We start from the raw sequence: 20,399 nt of genomic DNA, 5'->3' as shown, positions 1-20,399 counted from the left end.
TTAGTAGGCAATATTTACTACAAATTTATTTTTTTACAATTATAATTCAATTTTTAAAATTGTCTTAAAAAAGGACTACACTGAGGGGTTGATCTAAAAGATAACACACTCTTCACATTTAGTTACTAAAATATTAGTACAGTAGATATTTATTTTTTAGTTGTAGCAATGATAACATATCTTAAAGATAAATTTGTAATTAGAGAAATAAGATTATTAATTCTTCAAGTATATAAAATCATAGCAATTGATAGTAATGAGTAAACAGACCAGTCTTTATAAAAAAATAAACTCTAATCAGGAAGAATTTAGATTAAGTAATTCACTGGGATTCTTGACCATTAGAAATGTGAAGAAACCAAAACATATCACCAAAGGAAGTCACAGTTTTTCTGGAGATATTTAAAAGCAAGCTTGCTTGGATATAGAAGAATAAACAAAATATTTGTGATGCCCCTTCCAAGTGGGTGATGATTCTATGACATTCTAATGCACAGCACAGTACTTAGGAGTCCTTTGGGAAAATACTTTGGAATCGAACTAGAAAAATAGGTAAAGGTTATCTCTAATGCAAACTCTAAAGGAACAGACGTATAATACTTCAAATAAATCCTTACTGGCTGTCTATTAATTAAATGGAAATATGCATGAACACATATTTGAGTGCTTACTAATTGCCAGGGCTGCCCTCAAGAAGCGGAAATGTAGTGGAGGAAGTTGGCAAAACAACAGGGCACAGACTAGCAGGCAGCCTCCCCTAGCCTAGCCTGTGGGATTGGCAGCAGCCTCTTAGGGTAAGTGCAGTTTAACTGACACCAAAAGGGGAAGGAACTTACTATGCACGGGGTGGCATGGTGGGGGGGAGCAGGTGGGTGTGGGCGCAGGGCTTTAGACAGAAGGAATAGTAGGCACAAGGATCTTCAGGCAGGGAAAAAAAGCTCAGCATGTTCAAGGAAGCAATAAGCCAGTGTGGTTAAAGCCTGATGAAAAATGAGCAAGAAGGAAATGAGACAAGGTAAGCCTGGAAGGACAAAGACCAAGATCAAGCAAGGCCTTGTGGGTCATGGCATAAGAGCTTGGATTTTATTATGAGTATGACGGGAACCCACTGAATAATTTTTAAGCAGAGAAGTAACATGATCTAATTTGTTTAAAGCAAAACAAAACACATCCTTTGCTGAATGAGATAGCCTGGAGAAAAAAGTAAAGATATCAAGCATATAAATGCCTGGAGCTCAGGGGATCTAGAGATGAAATCAAGAGTTCTGATGAGGTCTTTACCTTACCACCAGACTGTGATTGCCTTGTGGGAAGGGAATTGCAGTTTTTAATTTCCTGTTGTGTGTCTGTTTTAAGTTGTGAGATACCAGACCATAGTTGTATGCTGACAGAAGTAAAAATTCTAGAAGGCAAAGATGCAGAAATAATAGGAGATAATTAGAGAGCCAACTCCTTGAGAAGTCTGCTCATACAGAAAGATTTACTTTGAGAGAAGAGAGGCCACTTGCTCCATAATCAAAGGAGAAATGGAAAAGATGAGAACAAACTCTGGCAGGTGTGTGGAGCTTGTAATGGGGGCTGGGGAAGGCTCGTTTGCTAATCTGTACTCTCTCAGTGCAGTCTAACATCAGGTCATTAGCTAGAAGTGGGATGAAGAGAACGCACAGTGAGGTGGAGTGAAGGAAGCCCTGAAAACAGAGGATGCAGGACACTGAGCGATCAAGAGTGCTTGCTGGGCCCCCCAAACGAATGTTGAGTTACCAAGCATAGGAGAAGCTCACTTGAGGATGACTAGAAGTAAGGTATAAACATTCATAGCAATTGGAGCATTACGAATTTTTACCAGAAAAGGCAATTTTAAGAAACTATGTGTACATAGGTAAATGTACTATCATAGGATCAATAGATTTATTTAAAAATAATTTTTTAGCCAGAATTCAAACATAGTTAGACAACATTGTGAACTGTGTAGTAACCTAGAATTGTTGGCATCTTTCCACCAGACTATAAGTCCCTGAAGGAAGGGTCCTGCATCCCTGACTACTCTGAGCCATAGCAGGGGTTCAGGACCCACATGCCTGTGAGTACCTGGCAGGTGATTTGCAGTTACTGAGCACTTGCCTGAGTCTAGTCCCACAGAGATTAATTTGGAGAGACCTGAATAATTTCCTCACTGCTTTAGTGAAGAGAATTCAAAATTGACTTCCATCAGAAAAGTAATTTCAATTCGAGATAAAAAGGGTTATAAGAAACTTCAGTTCTACATCACTGGAAATGACACAAATTTCTTTTAATTCAAAGACTTGGGCACTTACTTTATTAATTCTCGTCCTTCAGAACTAATAAAATATTCAACTAGCCACTGACAAGCATCAAAACTTTTTGAAAGTAATGCTTCAATAGTAGCAATCCATTCTTCAGTATCAACCCTTTAAAAAGAGCAAAGACAGCAATGTTAGAGGTACGACCCCAGCAAATGATGACACTTCTTTCTTTTCTACCTACCTACCTGCCTGCCTGCCTGCCTGCCTGCCTACCTACTACCAGTGGTGGATGGGGTGAAGGGATAAGAAATACTCAGTGATTGCCCACTAACATGGTTCAATATGCCCAGAAGTCAATGCTTTGCATTCCTTCATTATTTATGGCGAGACTCTTTCTCTCCAACTGACAAGTGTGAAGAAGCTCAAGTCTTAGATTTTATCTTCTCTATCTTCATCAAACAACTTCAATTGGAAAAAAGGCCTCACCTGTAAAATTTTCTTTCGCTCACATTAACTTACATTCACAAAATGTCAGCTTGCGTTGACATTTTAATACTTTGTTATCATCATTAATATCCTACTTTATGGAATAAGAAAATATTCAGGCTTTACTTAAGGACTTTTTCTAACCATGACCTCACAGAAAAAGTGTAATGACTATTCCATGCATGACCTCATAACACTTCTCTAAAGTCCCCCCATGTTCCAAAATGGTAAATATAAAAAAAATGGAAATAGTGCACAACGTGTAAACAGCATGAGCAAATTTCACAAATAAAAGTTACCAACTGAATTTCCAGACAAAAGAAAAGAAACACATTTCTTTATTCTCAAATAATAAGAACTGAGATTACTCACTGTATCTTTGATTATCACACATAAAAATGAAGTTGCCATAAAATTGTTTCTTTCTTAAGAGTTTCTTCACGGCAAAATCTGTCCAAAAGCCTCTCCATACTACGAAAAACTCACTACACAATTGAGAGAGAAGCCTGGGAATGTCTGTGTCTTCCAAGCCTAATGGGTCTCTTCACTCTGCGTCTCCTCTTACTCTAGGTATGTCCTGAGAACCATTGCTCAGTGCTCTTCATCTTTCACTCATTTACTCCTAGAACAACTTACCCAGCATCTACAATGTGTCAAGCACCTCACCAGGTGAAGATAAAAACCAATGATGAGTAAGATGCCATCAGTGTCTACAGAGTTTCTAAAACATCACTCTGAACACATTTCTCTGTTCAAAAACTTTTCAGCTGGGTGCAGTGGCGCACACCGGTAATCTCAGCATTTTGGGAGGCTAAGTCATGAGTATTGCCTGAGCCCAGGAGTTCGAGATCAGTCTGGGTAAACATAGCAAGACACTGTTTCCACAAAAAATTTAAAAATTACTTGGGTGTGGTAGTGGATGCCTGTAGTCCCAGCTACCTAGAAGGCTGAAGCAGGAAGATAGCTTGAGCCCAGGGGGGGTCAAGGCTATGGTGAACTGTGATTGTGCCACTGCACTCCAGACTGGGTAACAGAGTGAAACTCTGACTCAAACAAACAAACAAAAAACAAAAAAGAAAACCTTTTCATGATCTTCCACTGAACAAAATCCAAACTCCCTGCTCTGGCACCCAGGGCACAGAGTGAGTTCCAAACCCAACACTGGGTCTCAAATGAGTCCCTCACATGTACTAGTAAAACACAGTCAGTCACTCATAGTTCCTGAGCTAAGTCTTGCCTATTACTCAGGTTTTTCCCTTTCACCTAGAATGAGCCCTCTGTGTTCATTTTTGCCTTTTAAAATCCTCTGAGAACATCTTTGTCTTTAAAGCCTACTCTAATATCTGTATTTGGATATGATTTTGCCCAATTCCCAAACAGAACAGAATTTATGCCTTGCATCACAGGCATTTCTCTTTTGTCTGTTTTATCTAGCCTTCCTATCAGATTAGAAATTTGTTAAAGCTAGAGAACATGTCTTAGTCACCTAATCTGAGTAAAATTAGGTAGCTGCCTTCACAATATTTTAAGATTATACATACAACTTTAATTGAATTACCCAGTGCCCTGTGTTTAAAAAAGACTATCAAAACATATCACTTCTCACCTGAGTTTTTTCTTTGTCCGTAGATAAGTTTGAAAAAGGAATTGAATAGCAAGCTGTAAGCTCACCTTTGCCATGCAAGGATAATAAGGATGCTTTAATTTAGTCTAAGAGAGGGAGAAAAAAAGAGAATATTTTTCACAGAAGTTTTATAGATTATTACACATTGTTATAAAGTGAATAATTACACATGTTGAATTAAACACTAGTAAGAAAAATCTAGGCAGTTCAGTATAAAAAAAGTTCCATTTAAATTTTTAAAAAGGTTAAGAAATGACATACTCTTCACTTTTTTAATTGAAATAGTCTCAAAACACAGCCCTTAGACCATAGGATGTTAAGTAATAAAAAGACTAAGAACATTTTTTCCCTTATTGTCAAATTATATTCGTAGTATAAGAAAATAAGTAGTTGAAAATTAATCTTGAGTCTGGTAATATCTGATTACAAATTAGAAAAAAATCTCCACAAAGCCCATTATCCATTGACATGACCTCACAGCTACTCTTTATAATATCTAAACAAAGGCACTTTAAAAGTCAGTTATGTGGAAACCCACACTCCCTCACGATCTATATTATACATTCAGAATGCTGCCTGCATTTTAATATCACCCCATGAGGGACACATTTATGGGAAAATATTTTTGTAGTTAATCTGAATGCTAACAACTGAGAGTGAGGATAAGTCACTGAATGGCTTTAGCTAAAAGATATTCAACTGTAGTCCTTTCTTGTTTCTTAATGTCAATCCAACCAGCTACTTACAGCATTCAACGAAGCTAAAGACAAAACAAAACTGAAATAATCACTACTGTACACATCTCTATTCTTCATAAACTTGAGGTTCTCATCTCTCACCATCTATAAAAGAAAGTTAACAATTATTTTAATGAAATGGAACAATTTTCAATAGGTAGAGGATATTTCTAGTTATATACTTAGATAAAAAGGGTTTATAAAAGTGAATTATAACTTATAATTCCCTTCTCTCAAGCTTTGAACTTTTAAAGGAGACAGAAAATTCAGGAAAACCACCATGGGAAGGACAAGTGAACTCTAACCTGACCCTCTAGGTAGAAAGGAACAAACAGATCTTTCTCAAGTGCCACCAACCCCATGCTTCCCTTGACTCGGGTGGCTTAATTCTCTCTTTCTTAATGAAGGCTCTGTATTTTTCTTGACTTCTCTGGCTCTAGCTACTTAGCTTTTGATTAGTTTGTGTATCAAATCTGAACTGGGAAGACAGTTCTGAATTCAAATCCTTGCTCTGTGACGCTGGCAGGTTGTTTCTCCTTTTTCTAAACATCTGTTTTTCCTTCAGAGAAATGGGAATGAAACTTGCTATTCCACAAGTCTTTGAAGAATTAGAGATCTATTTTAAACACGTAGCACAGAGTAGGTATTCAATAAACAATGACCATCGGTGTTAGATTAGTTTTATCCCAAGGTTATGAGCCTTAATTGGTTTTGCTCGCCAGGTAAGTTTGTTTCAGCAATGTGCTTCTTTACGACCCACTTCTCACACCTCTGTTCATCTGTGACATCTCACAATCACACAACAGTCCAGTGATGGTATCAGCCAATCCTGGGTGTGTATTTCCATGTGTGTTCTTAGTACTCTGTGGCACCAGCTCTACTTGTCACCTCTCTGGCTTGGCATAAAAGATGCACGAGACAAGGTGGGTAGGATGGTATGGCACAGAAGCACAACTAATACAGAAGAAGGCCAGCAGAAGTACTTCCAGATATAGCAGATAAATTCTGATGGCTACCTGAACTTTCCTCCTTAGAATTCTTTATGTGGTTCTTACCTGGTATATTCGAACAGGCATTTTCTCCACAAATAGTCCTTTCTTCTCGCCTTTTTTAACCAACTTAGTTAGAATAGAGAGCCGGTCATTGTTGGGTCTATGGGGCCGAGGAGACGACTGAGGTGAAATTTCTGGTGAAGATGGAGCTGACCTAAGAGACAGAAATCAAGAAACTCTGTCTAGTAGAAAGTGGTTATTGTTTTAGTGGTTATTAAAATTTGCCAGACTCACATAAATAGGGTATTAGACTTAAATTGTTTCACTGTTATATAATGTAAACATGTGCCAAGACAACTACATCCCATAAATACGCACAATTATAATGTGTCAATTAAAAAATAATTTAAAAATGCAATGTCTTCCAGTTAGTTTGGAGAACTGATTGACATTATAAAAGAAAAATATGCAGGACAAATTCTAACACTTTTAAAAAAAAACTTAATTTGGCATATGTGATTAAACATGAGTAACATAATTTAATAAGCACAAAAATGCATTCTTTCTGCATACTACTGTGAAGTATCTTTTTCAACTATTACAACCATTGATAAGCAGTGAAATACTGAACTTAAACTCATACTCAAAATCTTGTAACAACCAAGTACTGAGTCAAGTTTTCAAATATAATAAACCATACACATTTCTCACACGAAAAGATAAATAAATTGAATATGTTACTGATCCAATATATTAAAAGGCAAATTCACTGACAACCAGACCTTTAAACAACTTTCTGACAGTGTTTGGACATAAAGTATATTCAATAAATGCTACCGACATTTTTTTTAAAAACCCTCAATTCTAAATTGAAAAAAATGTCAATTCCAGAAAGACAAAATTTATATGCTGTTTCTAAATACACAATATCTTCTTACTAAAAAAATAGAACAAAAAAGAGATCTATTTATTTACTTTATGGAATTTATCTTAGAATTTCTCTCTAGCTCAGCTAATTATATTTATTTATTTATTTATTTTTATTTACTTTAACCAAGAAGGGAGGATGCATTGAGGAAAAGCTCCCACAATGGGAGGGGACAGCTAATTATCTTTAAATTCCAAATAGTATATTCTCAAAGATCACACTATCATCATACAACAAATCACACAGAAGAGAAACTTACAGAGAGAGATCCTCAGCTTCTTGCCGTACAACGCTGACTCGACTTTTCTTTGGTAATACTGGGGAGTTTTGATCAGACACCCTTTGGTAAAAGAGCATATAGGCATTCCAGTATCTTCGGCGTACATCAGTGTATGGGTTTGCTTTATAACAAGACATTAAGAAAGAGGTCTTTGTAAATAAAGTTTTTCTTGCCTTGACTGTCTAAAACAAAGGGACCATAAATCCAGCAAGTAACTACTTACCATATCTGCTAAATGCAATGTCTAAGTAAAATATGAGTCTTCTTAGAGTACTGCTTAGAATAAAAGTCAGGATACAGTACCTCCATCCTTGGACAAAAAGTGATTTCTCACTTGGGAAGTTATATCGAAGGGCAGGAAGTAACGAAGTTGTATGGTAACGGAGTTAAGGGAAAAAGGATACGTATTCTAGGGAAGTCTACATTTAAGCCAATGGGAGGCTGAGATGAGCGGATTGCCTGAGCCTGTGGGTTCGAGACCCGCCTGGGCAGCAAGACCTCATCTCTACAATAAATCAAAAAATCAGCCAGGCGTGGTAGCGCATGCCTGTAATTCCTGCTACTGGGAAGGCTGAGGCGGAAGGATCGCCGGAGCCCAGCAGGTCGAGGCTGTGGTGGCCGGGAGCAGCCGCTGCACTCCAGTCTGGGCGACAGAGTGAGACTCCAAACCCAAAAAAACAAAAAACAAAAAAACATGCTCTATAGCACAGGACAGAATCATAATTGGTCTCATTTAACTATTTCCACCAGCTTCGGCCAAATCTAGGCAAATTCTGGCAACAACACTACATTCAACCCTTAAAGGTTACCAGTTAGATGCATGACTACAATGGCATGGAATCAAAACCTAATATAATGAATCTAATACAGGTAGCTATTTAGAAAAGCCCCTAGCAGATATCAAGATCAAGATTAAGAAATGCTAAGATCTATGCAAAATGGCTTTTTCAAGCAGCAAATTCTGATTTGGTTTTGTGACATACTTTTCCTCATACTTTTTTTCTCCCTGGGAGTAGGGGGCTGGGGAGATAAAGACTGCTTTGCCACACTGCATAATAAAGACGGTTTTAAAACCATAGGTGCTAGGAATATCTTCTCTAACTGCACCTCTACATAGTGAAAAGGAAATTTGAAAATTTTAGAGAACAACTACTTCTTCAGAAACTATTTTTAAGGTTGAATTTCTTTATTCATTAATTTCTCCTTGATATTCATTTGATCCTCTTAACTTCCTTTCTTCCAAGGCTGTTACAAAATATTATTTCAAAAAATGTTTTATAAGCAACTTGAACATTTTCACTCTGGCTATCAAGGAGCTGGCTCATGGTTCTATAGCTAGAGCAGAAGTATTATAAAACGAATAACCTCTGTTGTATTTTTATGTAAAGAATACGACTTCAAATTTACAGAAAACTATAAATTAAAGAAAATAAAAACTAACGGAAAATATCCATTTGTAAATACTTACTTTGATCATAAACTTTTGGTCTATATTCTCCTCCAAAGCATTCATACTCCAGGGTCTCATCATTTAGGTCAAATTCTTCTATAACTGTGTCATTAAACTTATACCACTTTCCTTTTCCACATCCCCTAAAACCCAGAGATCAGACAAACATTATAAGATTAAAAAGCAAACATCCCCGTGCCTAGCATTTCTCTCTACATATGGCCTACAGATAAAGTAGGTAATTACCATTTGAAAACATCTAAGAAAATAGCAGCTGCCATTTGAATTTCTAAAATGGTTTTTCAAATTGGAGGGGAAAACCAGTTATACCAAGCTCTAAAAATTCAGAATGAAATAAGGTCAAAGAACAATGCCACGGTGTCACCGCACCCTAATGGTGAGCATGAATGAAAAAGGAGGCAGGAGAATGGGAGAGGCCACTGGTAGGCAGAGAGTGACGCTGCCTCGAGAAACCCTTACCGCCTGTCCTTGATGAAGGAGTAGTAGTGGCCTGCGTGTGCCTGCCCACTGTGGACGATGACACCGACAAGTTCATAGTTTTCTGTGAGGGCAACTTTTTTTCGTGGGGATCCTCCGCCTCCTTGATCCATATTTCTCCCGTTCTCCCCAACTTCAGAAGATGAGTCCTGGCGAGCCATTCCTGAAACTGTGTAAGGCTCCATATTCAGCATCCAGGGAAACTATATAAAAGCAAAAAGGCCATACTAGTGTTGAATAGTAATATATGCAGCAGTAGCCAATTAAGTCTAACACGAAAACGAGGAAGTGTTTTCTTAGTATAAACTGGAAATAACTAACTCTCTGATTTAAGTATAAAATCTTAGAAAGGCTAAGTCTGGGGAAATGTAAGTAGGCTCTGGTTTGAGCATGAAGGAAAGCATTTTCCTTCACAGTGATCACCAGGACGCCTTCTAGAGATGAGGGCTAACGTTGACAGATCTGCCTGTTCCACTAGCAGCAGTTGTTGAAGGCAAGGGGCTCCTCATAAATGCTAAAAAAGAAGCGAGTGAGGCGATGGCTGTGAAAAATTCCAGGAAGAAAAAGTTACCCTTATTTGTTCATCATATTTAATGGAGCGTCCGCTCTCCCAGTCAAATCCAAATCTCATCAGATGAATTACCAAGACACTAGGTAAAGACTTAATACAGGTTCTTTTCACGGTTATTCTCTAAAGAAAAGCAAACATTAATTATCTCCATGGAAAAAACAAATCAGCAAAGTAATTAAAGCAAAGGTCTTTCCCACTCATGAGAAAACAAGTAATGACACAATTTAATGGAAGTAACAACAAGAACTTAATATTCATTTTACATAAAACAAAGACATACTAAATGAATAAGAAATCAATCTTGTTTTTAAAAAGGGCAAATGTAATACCTTTTCTTTACACTTTTCACAGTAGTACGCATTACTTCCCTCTAGAACTTCTCCTCTAACAAACTGGTCCAAAGAAATTTCCAAACTCTGACAAGAAGTGACTCCTAGATTGAGAGCCATGAAAGCTTCCTCACGCTCATATCTGATTAGAAAATAACAGTAAACCCATGATCATCAATGGAATTTAAAGGTCTTGAAATTATCACAATACCTGAACTTGAACACAGAACTATATTTTTAATACATGACTTCCCTCAATGTCTTAAAAGTATACTACCAAATAAAAATACCAATTAGTGACAATTTAGAATTTCTTAAAATTATGAATTTCAGTCAGGCGCAGTGGTTCCCCTGCAATCTCAGCACTTTGGGAGGCTGAGGCAGGAGGATTGCTTGAGCCAAGGAGTTTAAGACCAGCCTGGGCAACACAGTCAGATCTCATCTCTACAAAAAAATTAAAAAAAAAAATTGAATCTTAAAAACTATGAATTTTAACAAATATTTCTTTAAGGCCACAAAGCAATGTGGCTGGGCACAGAGGCTCATGCCTATAATCCCAGCACTTTGGGAGGCCGAGGCAAGAAGACTGTCTGAGCCCAGGGTTTAGAGACCAGTCTAGGCAACTTGGTGAGAACTTGTCTCTCTAATAAATCAAAAAATTATCTGGGCATGGTGATATGCACCTGTAGTTCCAGTCACTCGGAAGGCTGAGGCAGAAGGATCGCCTGAGCCCAGCAGGTTGAGGCTGCAGTGGCCATGAGCATGCCACTGCACTCCAGGCTGGGAGACAGTGAGACTGACTCAAAAAAAAAAAAAAGAAAAAGAAATTTGGAAATGAAAACGAAAAAACTTTAATTCATTTAATACTTAGAGATACACTGAGAGAAAGATTTGTCAGTTACTCAACAAACACAAAATTTACAACATACTAGACAAATCACTTGGAAAGGGTGATCATCTTTTTTTATATAAGTGTGATCATCATTTTTGATGTGCCAGTGTTATTTTCACTAACCTGTGAGGACAGTCTTTACAGATCTTCTGATCAGAATAGATGCCCTGAAAAGTATTCTTAAAAATTTGGTCTCTCCCCATTTTCTGTTGGAATAAAAAGTTAAAATTTTAATTGGTGCCCCTAGAACTTATAGATTATAGAATTTTGTTTAGACCTAGGCTAAAACATAGATCTTAATTTAACCACTAAAATAAAATGAGTCATTTTGGTAGTTTCAGCTGGGACAAACGGAGGCTAAAATCCATTATTAGCCCCACTGCCAGAGTAAAGCACACCATCAGAAAAGGAGACGGAGTGACGGGCCGGGCAGAGCTGGTGACAGGAGAGCACGCTCCAGAATGATTCTGCATCCTTCTCCCTGTGCCAGAACAGCCTAGTAGCAACTCTCTACAATCGTTTCCTTTTTCTTATGGACAGAACGTTATAAATTTGTGAGTTATTTTTTAAAAAGAAAAGGAAAACTTGTACCTACTGATGCGAAGCTAATGCTGGATGTGACAGCAAGCAATCTTAGAAGGCAATGGCAATTAGAAGCCTGTCTATGTTTTGATGGGTGGAAGTAGAAAGTTTTGGGGTTAAACATCACCATAAATATAACTTTTAAATCTGGTCCCTTTGTTCCCTTTGCCAGAGTACTCTTGAGTTCCAAGACTGCTCTGCACAGGCCAGCAGTGCGCCGACTGTAGCACTCCTCTGAGGCCAGATTACTTCAATGGATACACAGTAAGAACACATAGGTACAAATGGTTGTTACTGTGTAGTACAGATTAACAATTATATCCTCTGAGTATCAGATAAGTTAAGAAATGTATAACTCTAGTGATCTGGTTTTGATGTTTAAGCCCAGAATAAATATACTACAATTGTGATATTAAAAATAATCAGCTTCTGATTTGTCAGGTTCTCAGTAACCCCAAATCCTAAGATACTGTTCTCATACTATAGAGTTTAAGAGAGTTAGAGGGAAAGTAAAACTCTTATTACCTTGAGATATTCATCCATCTGATCAATGAGACTAGTAAAGAATTCATATGCATCCTGCTGCTCTCTGACATAAAGTTCTTTATTCCACATCTTGAAAATCTGTACATACAGACAAAAATTAAGTATGTTTTTAAAGAAGAGCAGCAATTTCTGAATGTAGTAGAAAGGGAAAGTGAAAGAACACTTAAATGCATCTAAAAGTCAAGTTCATTACTAGGTTGTGGATGTTTTTATTGAAGTATGCCTAGCTTGTATTCGGCTTCTATGCTTCTCCCTGGCCCCTTGTAATCATAACTAGAAGTTGTGAAACCAGAAGTGGGTATAAGGTGAGATCTGAGAGCATGGAACAGAGTTTCTGTCTTAGAAAATAACCAACCTATTAGAGAGAACATAAAGTAATATCCTACAATATGTAACATTAAAAATAATGTTCTTTATTAAGAGGCATGAGTGAAATTGGCACAGGTTCAGAAGAATGTGAACAAATATTTCAAAGAGCTAAAATAATAATAATAAATAAGATGAGTAAATCCTTAAAAATGATGAATGACTATTCTCAGTATTCTCATCATTTGAAACCAAGTACCAATTTCAAGAATAGTATGCCCAACCCTTTCATAGGTTCTTGGCAATGGGATTAGCCTAGAGTTAATGAAGACAAGAAAGCATTATCACTAGAGGAAAAAAACATAGCCCAACTCCAAATACCTAATATCTTTAAACCTAAAGCGTTACGGGATGAAATACCTTCCAAAAATTCTCAGGTACGTAATACTGCAGCTTGCTTTCCATCAAATGCCCAAAGAGAGACTGCACTTGATAAAACACGCTATCGTCTGGATTGTCCGTGTCATCATCCACTGAGAGTAATGACTAAAAAGAAAAGAAATGTATCAAGTCAGAAATATTTAACTACTTTACAGGAAACCTTGACATATGACAATAAGAGCATCCACCTTGCTTGCTTGCTTATTTATTTGTTTGTTTGTTTTCCAGTCAGGATCTCACTCTGTCACCCATGCTGAAATGCAATGGCACGATCATGGTCCACCAAGCCTTGACCTGAGGTGATCCTTCCACCTCAGTCTTCTGAGCAGCTGGGACTACAGGTGCACGCCACTGCACGTGACTTATTTTAAAATTTTTTTTTCTAGAGACAAAGTCTTGCTATGTTGCCTAGGCTGGTCTCGAACTCCTGGGCGCAAGCAATCCTTTTGCCTCGGCCTCCCAAAGTGCTGGATTATAGGTATGAGCAACCACGTCCAGTCTCACATTGCCTTTTTAGAAAGGTATGTATATTTGGACGTGGTTACAATACTGAGATATTTAGCTTCACTACTTCCTAGCTGGTGTAATTATGGACAAATCATCTCTTTGAACATCTGTCTGATTAAGAAAAACTGGTCTAGCAATTCCAGAATCTCTACAAGAAATAAGGTGAAACACAATACACATAGAACACTCTCAAAACTACTGACTGCTATATCATAAGCTACTACCCGCAGTATAATAAAGTGCTAATGATAGAGCCTATATATTTCTTTTTTTTAGAGAGACAGAGTCTCACTCTGTCACCCAGTGCGGTGACATGATCGTAACTCATGGTAACCTTGAATTCCTGGGTTCAAGAGATCCTCTTGCCTCAGCCTTCCAAGCAGCTAGGACTTCAGGTATGTGCCACCATGCTCAGTTAATTTGTTTATTTTTTGTAGAGATGGGGTCTTTTAATATTGCCCAGGTTAGATGTATTTCCAAAACACTAAATATGTTAGTAATTTTAGGTCAAGTTTATCAGTAATATAGGTAGCTCATTATAACAGATGATTTATAAAAATGTGTCACAATGGACGATACATCTATACAGATTTCAGAAGCTACTAAAGAATTTGTAGCTATGTCTATTTTAGCAGACTCTAAAAGCAATAAAAAGGTATGAAACAATTTTAAGGCAATGCATATATTATTTATCACACCAAACAGGACAAAATAAAGAAATCACCTCAGGGAGCCCAGGTTGCATATACAGCTGCTGGAAGACTGCATTCATGTAACAAGTCGCACCACCATTCCTTAGCCCCACAAACCCTGAACTGGACCTGCTATCCACTGGAGGAAGGTACTTGGAAAGAGAGGAAGAGAAACAGTGGAAGAAGAAAATTAGCATCTCTGTCACAGGCAAATTTCCACTACAACTATATGGGATGTCTGAGAGGAAAAGGAGAAATACTCACAGATTCATCCATCCAGGGTGCTATGAAAGTTATGCTACAGAACCTATGTCCATGAAGTACTTCTGCAGATGCTAATACAATGATAAAATGCTAGTGTCTCAATGTTTCTTTTCTGTTCATAAAGTACCTGGCACATAGTGAATTTACGTAGTCACTTGGCTATTAATTAAGGACCTACTATGTGCTAGACATTGTGCAAAGGATAGAGAACAGAGATGTCCACATGCCAGGGATATAAGAGAGAACAGAGTTATCCACGGTCCCTGATCTCAAGAAGCTTATAGTCTGAGTAAACAGGCATTCATCAAGTAAATATGCTAAAATATATTTACAAATTGAGGTAGTACTCCGAACAAGAGAGATCTATGAAGGGTTATCATAAAGAATCCTGACCAGTCTGGTCAAGAAAGGCTCATATTCATCTTCCTCCTTTTAGAGAAGGTAACATTCTTCTATTAAACTTAATTTATATAATCTTTATTTATAAACTTAATCTATATTAATCTTTGATAAACATACAATTAAATAGGTAGATACCCTATCATTAAATTTAGAGATGTTTTAAACTAATGTAGACCCCAGTATAGTGCTTTCTGATCAGAAACAACCCAGAAAAGGCATCTTGGATGAAGTTCAACACAGCATTTCTCCAAGTGCAAAAGGATATTGTAATTAGACACTTTGAAATGCTCTTACAGCAAGATACTGGTTCTCATGCCATGACCAGCATCATGTTATCTGCACATATCAAGTATTTGTGTCCATGTAATAATCAACTAGATGAAGTCTTTCAGACCTCAAGGAATTGCTAAATATTACATACTTTTCATTAACATCAGACATACATTTAGAGCAGATTTATAAGATCTAATTAACAATGAAATTTACTTATAGTCCAAAGCATAGATTTTTAATAAAAAAATTATTTGTATTTTTACAAAATAAGAAAAACTGGTTTATAACAGTGCTAAAAATGTATGTACCTAACACAAATATTTTCTCTATTATGTTAGTATAATCCCAGCTTTAACAAAAAATTAAAATGTTCACTTAAATCTTATTATTAAATAACTGCATATTAAGCTAAAACATAGCATTATAAATTAAAATAAGCATTATTAATCAAAGTCATTTCCAATTCATGTGCGCTTACATTTCTGTCTTTAATGTGCTATTTCCTTTATCTAGGACACCCGTCCTCACTTCCTTTCCTGCCTAATCTGTATATTCCCTACTACTGAACTAAGGCATCTAAAGGGTAAGTCTGACTTTTTATGATGTTAGAGGAGAATGCAAAAGGCAGCTTTTAAAGTGCCCTTTCACTCTTGGTCTGGTATTCCTGCAACATACTTCTCTTGCAGATCTCAGCATACGCTAAACTGTTTATGGCTCCATAGTTTGGCTCATACTCTTCTTGCTGCTGGAATGGAATGACTTCTCACTTTGCTTCAACTGGCTCACTCGTCTAAAGCTGTGCTTTAAGTCTCTTCTCTAAGAAGCTTTCTGAGACACCACCAGCTAGTGGGGAAGTGCCTCTGTGTGTTAGTGGAGCATTTGAGACATACCTCTATCTTATACTGAACTGCATTATATTGAAATTATCTGCTTTATGAGCCTGTCTCTTCTTTGATACACTGACTTGCTCAAGGGCTGAGATCCTATTTTCATTTTTGAGCTCCAAAAGCCTAACACATCTCCTATCACTTACTAAACTCAATAAAGCTTTGTTGAATTTAACTTAACATAGTCTGCACTGTGACATAGCCAACGTTTATCTGACTTTGTATCTTTAGTGCCTGGGACTATGCCAAACATAAAGATACTCAAAAAATAGTTTGGAATGCTACTTTTTACTAAGAATAACTATTGACCAACTTGAAAAGGCCCTTTCACTTTAATTAAAAGAGTACCATTCTGTAATATACTTAGTGCATTAGAGTGATACTACAGTTTATAGCTGATTTGAGTATGTGAATACAGTAAGCAAAAGAATAATACTCTATGGTTAGGAGAATGCAAACATAGTCTTGAAATGATATATTTAAGAGATCATTCTAAAAAATTAAATGCATCAAGGTCTAGAAAACTTACATCAAACTCCTTGGTAAGAGCAGGGTCAGGCTGATGATGCATAGAAAGCAGTTCTTTTATAATAATTTGAAGATTTGAAGGTGAACTATCAGCCAACATTACAAGGACTTCATAGGCTGCCAATCGGCTATTTGCTGTACTACATCTAAAAACAAAAGACACAAGTCAATTTCAACAATGATTAACTACTTAAATTGTTCATTAAACTAATTAACATTTCAAGTGAAAGTGTAGCAACTCCTCAAACACAGGTCTAACCCAAAGATCTAGTAACCTAGAGGTCATGAATACAGGAGGGATGAATATACTTTAGAGATAAATATCTTCATGACCTGATGATAAAGTAGCAAAATTCTTGCACTTCTGACTCGAGTATTCTTTTCTAAGAAATGAATCAGCAACACTTGAAGGAGCCAGAGAACTCTGTAGTTAAATACAACATGGGAATAACTATCTTTCAATTAAAATAAGTAGGAAGAAAGATTTTTGTCACTATCACCCTGCAATTTAAATATCTAATTGGCAGAAAAAGAAATCTATGTAAATCAGAACAGATACCCATAAACATTTTATGTGTCTGAAGATAAAAAATTCTTCAATGACATGAATCAACTTTCCACTCTGCTGAAAAAATGAAGATGGAAAAAACATAGTTTGCCAAATCAATTTGTTTAAAGTGACATAAAAGAAACTAGCAAGCATTCTGCATGAAATCAAAGGCTTCCCATATTGCCTGCCTTGTAGTGAAAGCATTTTGGAGATAGATGGTCATTTCTTCACTGTAGCCTATGCCACCTTGCACTACTGAGGGGATCACAGGTTAGGAAGGATACACAGAAAAGAGGACATCCAGCCTCTGACAAAAACACTTTGGAATGGAGGGAGTGTTCCAGAGGGGGTTATGGCACTGCACCAGGGACCGAGGACAATGGTCATGGAGCTGGCACTGTTCTTTGCTTCTTGTCTGGACTCATGGATTGCAAAGGAAAGGTAAGAAATGAATAGGGAGGTATCATATACACAGGTCAAACATTAAGACGTTGTTTTAATATAAAAATAACATCATTTTTGAAAAGAGTTTCTATGTATTTTAAATCTCTTTCTTGCTTTAAGGTTTTGGTAGGAAAAGGCTGGGAGTCACTGTGATAAATAAACACAATTCAGTACACTGGGAAGGGTTAAAACATGTTTCCTTTTCTATTCAAGGAATCATATGTGAGTAAAAAAAACTCTCCTTAATTTATGGGGAAATTACTTTCAAATAAAACTGCTGAAGATTTATTTTTTGTGTTTACTGAAAATCAAAATATTCATTTATTTCTGCTGCTTTCACAAAAGACTCCCACCGTCCTAGTATGATATCTTCTAGAACAAGATGGATAGGAATGAGGATAGGAATCGTAGCCTGAGGGACACCCCAAGAGTTCTAATGAAGGATTTTTTTTAACCTAAAACGTATTTTGCTAATAAGGAATCTCTCAGAAGATAAATATTTATACATGATAAGATACCTCTTAAGATTCCACAAAATATTGTTTATTATTGCCTTGCCCATTTCAATAACCACTGAAATTGTGTAGGAATCTTTTTCACTGTAAATACCAAATCCTCAGTTTCTTCAGAATTACTCAGTTAACTCTGGTTTTCATAAGAAAAGAACAAATAAGTTAGATTCAGAGTAAATGAGATGGCAGCTTGAAGTTGCCTCCTCTTCCTATCTCTATAGTATAAAAATCACTCAAGTCAACATTACGAAGAGATCTTTCAAATTTGTACCCATAAAAGCTAACATAAAATTTGATTCCAATATTACTATTATAATAAATCACTAGCAGGTGAAATTATCAGAACACAGTCAATACTCAGCAAACGTCAAAGTTCATGCACTAAAGCACCTGTCCTTTTCTCCTACAAGACCCTCAAGATTTTACTCAGAGACTATTTACTTTTACTTTGGACATAATTCTTAAAACTTCTGTTTCTCTTGGAGTCTGTCACTGACCAAAGTAGCCACATGATTATTTCCTCTTCCACTCTGATGATGATAACGGTACCGTGCTGACCGTGTGCCAGGCAGGTTTTATGCTAAGCCCCTTGACATGCACTTCCTGAATAGTGGATATCTTGTAGGATACACACACTCACACGTGGAAGACGAACTCTAAGTTAAGAAAATCTTTTTGGACTAAAGTTTTGAATTAGAATTTTTACCAAAACTGAACACAACGTGCATTTTCCATACTTTGGATGAAAGTCCTGTTGACTGATGGCGGCACTGCCAGCTGGAGAATGACTATTTAAAATAATTCTAGAAGCTCGGAAAAGGAAGTCATCTAACAACGGTTTAATGAGTGATGAACCTGGAACAGAGCATAATATTCATATTCATGTTGAAGAAGAACACATATTTTGAGTAAAAGATCCTATTCTCGCACTTTCCTATCAGAGCAGCAAAGGCACCCGAGGTCACCCATGGCAGGGCATTCAGTTTAATTAACTGTTTATTTTTCAGCACTAACTGTATGTCAAAGTTCTGTGGGGTGGAGGGGCAGGATGGGTGGGAAGGCTAGGGGACAGCACGATACAAATATAGACAAGTGAGGGTATCTTCCTCTATGAGTCTACATTACAGTAAAGGAGTCAAGCTTTCACTTTAGAAATGCAAGTGCCGGAACTCTGGGCATAGGGGAGTCCACATAATGTTTTTTGAAACTTTAAAAATTTTGCCTTCTTTAGGTTAAAATGATATGCCTTTCTCTTCCTGGTTAAGAATCACTCTTAGCCAGGAAGATTTTGTACAGCTTGGTTTGTGTTATAAAAGTGATAGTTTTGTTTTTTGAATTTATAATAGTAAATAAGCCTTTACAAAGTACATGTGTATCCCAAGAGACTCTCTTAGGTACCACACCAAAGGGAGATGGTAGTTGGGGGCTGCCTCCCCAGACGAGAATCACCCTTAAAAGAAGTAAGATAGACAATAAATTATAAAGTGCATAACAGCAAAAAGAGAAAACCCTACTTTGAATTATAATTTTTACTTGGTATTAAAAGTTACATAATCCAACCATTTTGAACACTGTAGAAATCTCTATGTGGTTTAATGACATAGGTAAAATATACCTTAAGTTTGTTACTCACTAAAATTCCAGACAAATTCCTCCTATCTGAAGGGTCAACTTCCCATGGAATGCTTAGCACTTGTCTTATTTTCCCAATTACACACGGCCTATAGTAATAACTGAGAACTGCCACATGATAAGATAAAGCAATAATTACCAAGCATTTCCTTTTCTGCCCCACAGAGTGAAAGAAGGGTCTTAATGAGGCGTAAGTGCCCTGCCAATAAGATGTTGTCCGCTTCACTGGTCTCACATTCAGCTGTGCGATTAGGTTCAAAGTTATCTAGCCAGGTAATCTCATCTTCAAGCATGGTAGCTGGGCTGATTCTTAACTGTTCCATTTCTGAAGCTAAGAAGGGGAGGAAAAGTTCATTACAAAGAAAAAAAGGATTTTCCTTTATGGCACTGAGGTCCCAAGTTAAAGTAAGCAAAGTCAAGTCCCAAGTTTTCACTTCATGGATCTTAAAAAAGTTGTCATTAATAAACAGCAGGCTACAGCTGCTGCCTACAGGGACTATGACGGCCCCTCATTCGTACGTGGTAGTCACTGTGCGATATGCTGAGGGCAGACAGCGAAAGAGACAACTCTTGCTCTCAAGAAGTTCTTGGTTTGGTAGTGTTAGCAGATATCCCAGGGAACAAACTCTTGTAGAGAAGGAAGGGACGGAGCGTCTAAGGAGAAGCAACACTCCTGCAGTGTCACCTAAACCAAGGGAAGCTGAATTTTGCAAGAGGTCAAAACAAAAGCATAACAGACAGAATCCATGTTTCTAAACAACGAGCCAAACTCCTGAGAACAA

At 37.1% G+C, this 20,399-nt stretch overlaps 1 protein-coding gene across 1 annotated transcript in view; it reads right to left on the bottom strand.

Annotated features, from left to right (window-relative positions):
* Positions 1 to 20,399, bottom strand: part of USP24 (ubiquitin specific peptidase 24) — a 116,347-nt gene that overhangs the window by 23,043 nt on the left and 72,905 nt on the right. Inside the window, exons 39-54 of the mRNA XM_021716013.1 lie at positions 19,757 to 19,948; positions 18,723 to 18,840; positions 16,481 to 16,625; positions 14,158 to 14,277; positions 12,906 to 13,031; positions 12,159 to 12,257; positions 11,175 to 11,257; positions 10,160 to 10,301; positions 9,831 to 9,950; positions 9,242 to 9,462; positions 8,780 to 8,904; positions 7,291 to 7,432; positions 6,167 to 6,317; positions 5,121 to 5,216; positions 4,357 to 4,460; positions 2,316 to 2,429 (exon numbers count right to left, since the gene is read on the bottom strand). Of these exons, the coding sequence (XP_021571688.1) occupies positions 2,316 to 2,429; positions 4,357 to 4,460; positions 5,121 to 5,216; positions 6,167 to 6,317; positions 7,291 to 7,432; positions 8,780 to 8,904; positions 9,242 to 9,462; positions 9,831 to 9,950; positions 10,160 to 10,301; positions 11,175 to 11,257; positions 12,159 to 12,257; positions 12,906 to 13,031; positions 14,158 to 14,277; positions 16,481 to 16,625; positions 18,723 to 18,840; positions 19,757 to 19,948 (2,098 nt within the window). The remainder of the gene's footprint in view (positions 1 to 2,315; positions 2,430 to 4,356; positions 4,461 to 5,120; positions 5,217 to 6,166; positions 6,318 to 7,290; positions 7,433 to 8,779; positions 8,905 to 9,241; positions 9,463 to 9,830; positions 9,951 to 10,159; positions 10,302 to 11,174; positions 11,258 to 12,158; positions 12,258 to 12,905; positions 13,032 to 14,157; positions 14,278 to 16,480; positions 16,626 to 18,722; positions 18,841 to 19,756; positions 19,949 to 20,399) is intronic.

This window comes from Carlito syrichta, unplaced genomic scaffold (assembly GCF_000164805.1).
Source record: "Carlito syrichta isolate Samal-C Ts95f unplaced genomic scaffold, Tarsius_syrichta-2.0.1 Scaffold103356, whole genome shotgun sequence".
In the NCBI taxonomy this organism is placed as follows: Eukaryota; Metazoa; Chordata; class Mammalia; order Primates; family Tarsiidae; genus Carlito; species Carlito syrichta.
The sequence above is the reverse complement of the archived record's forward strand: the minus strand, read 5'-3'. Positions and strand labels throughout refer to the sequence as shown.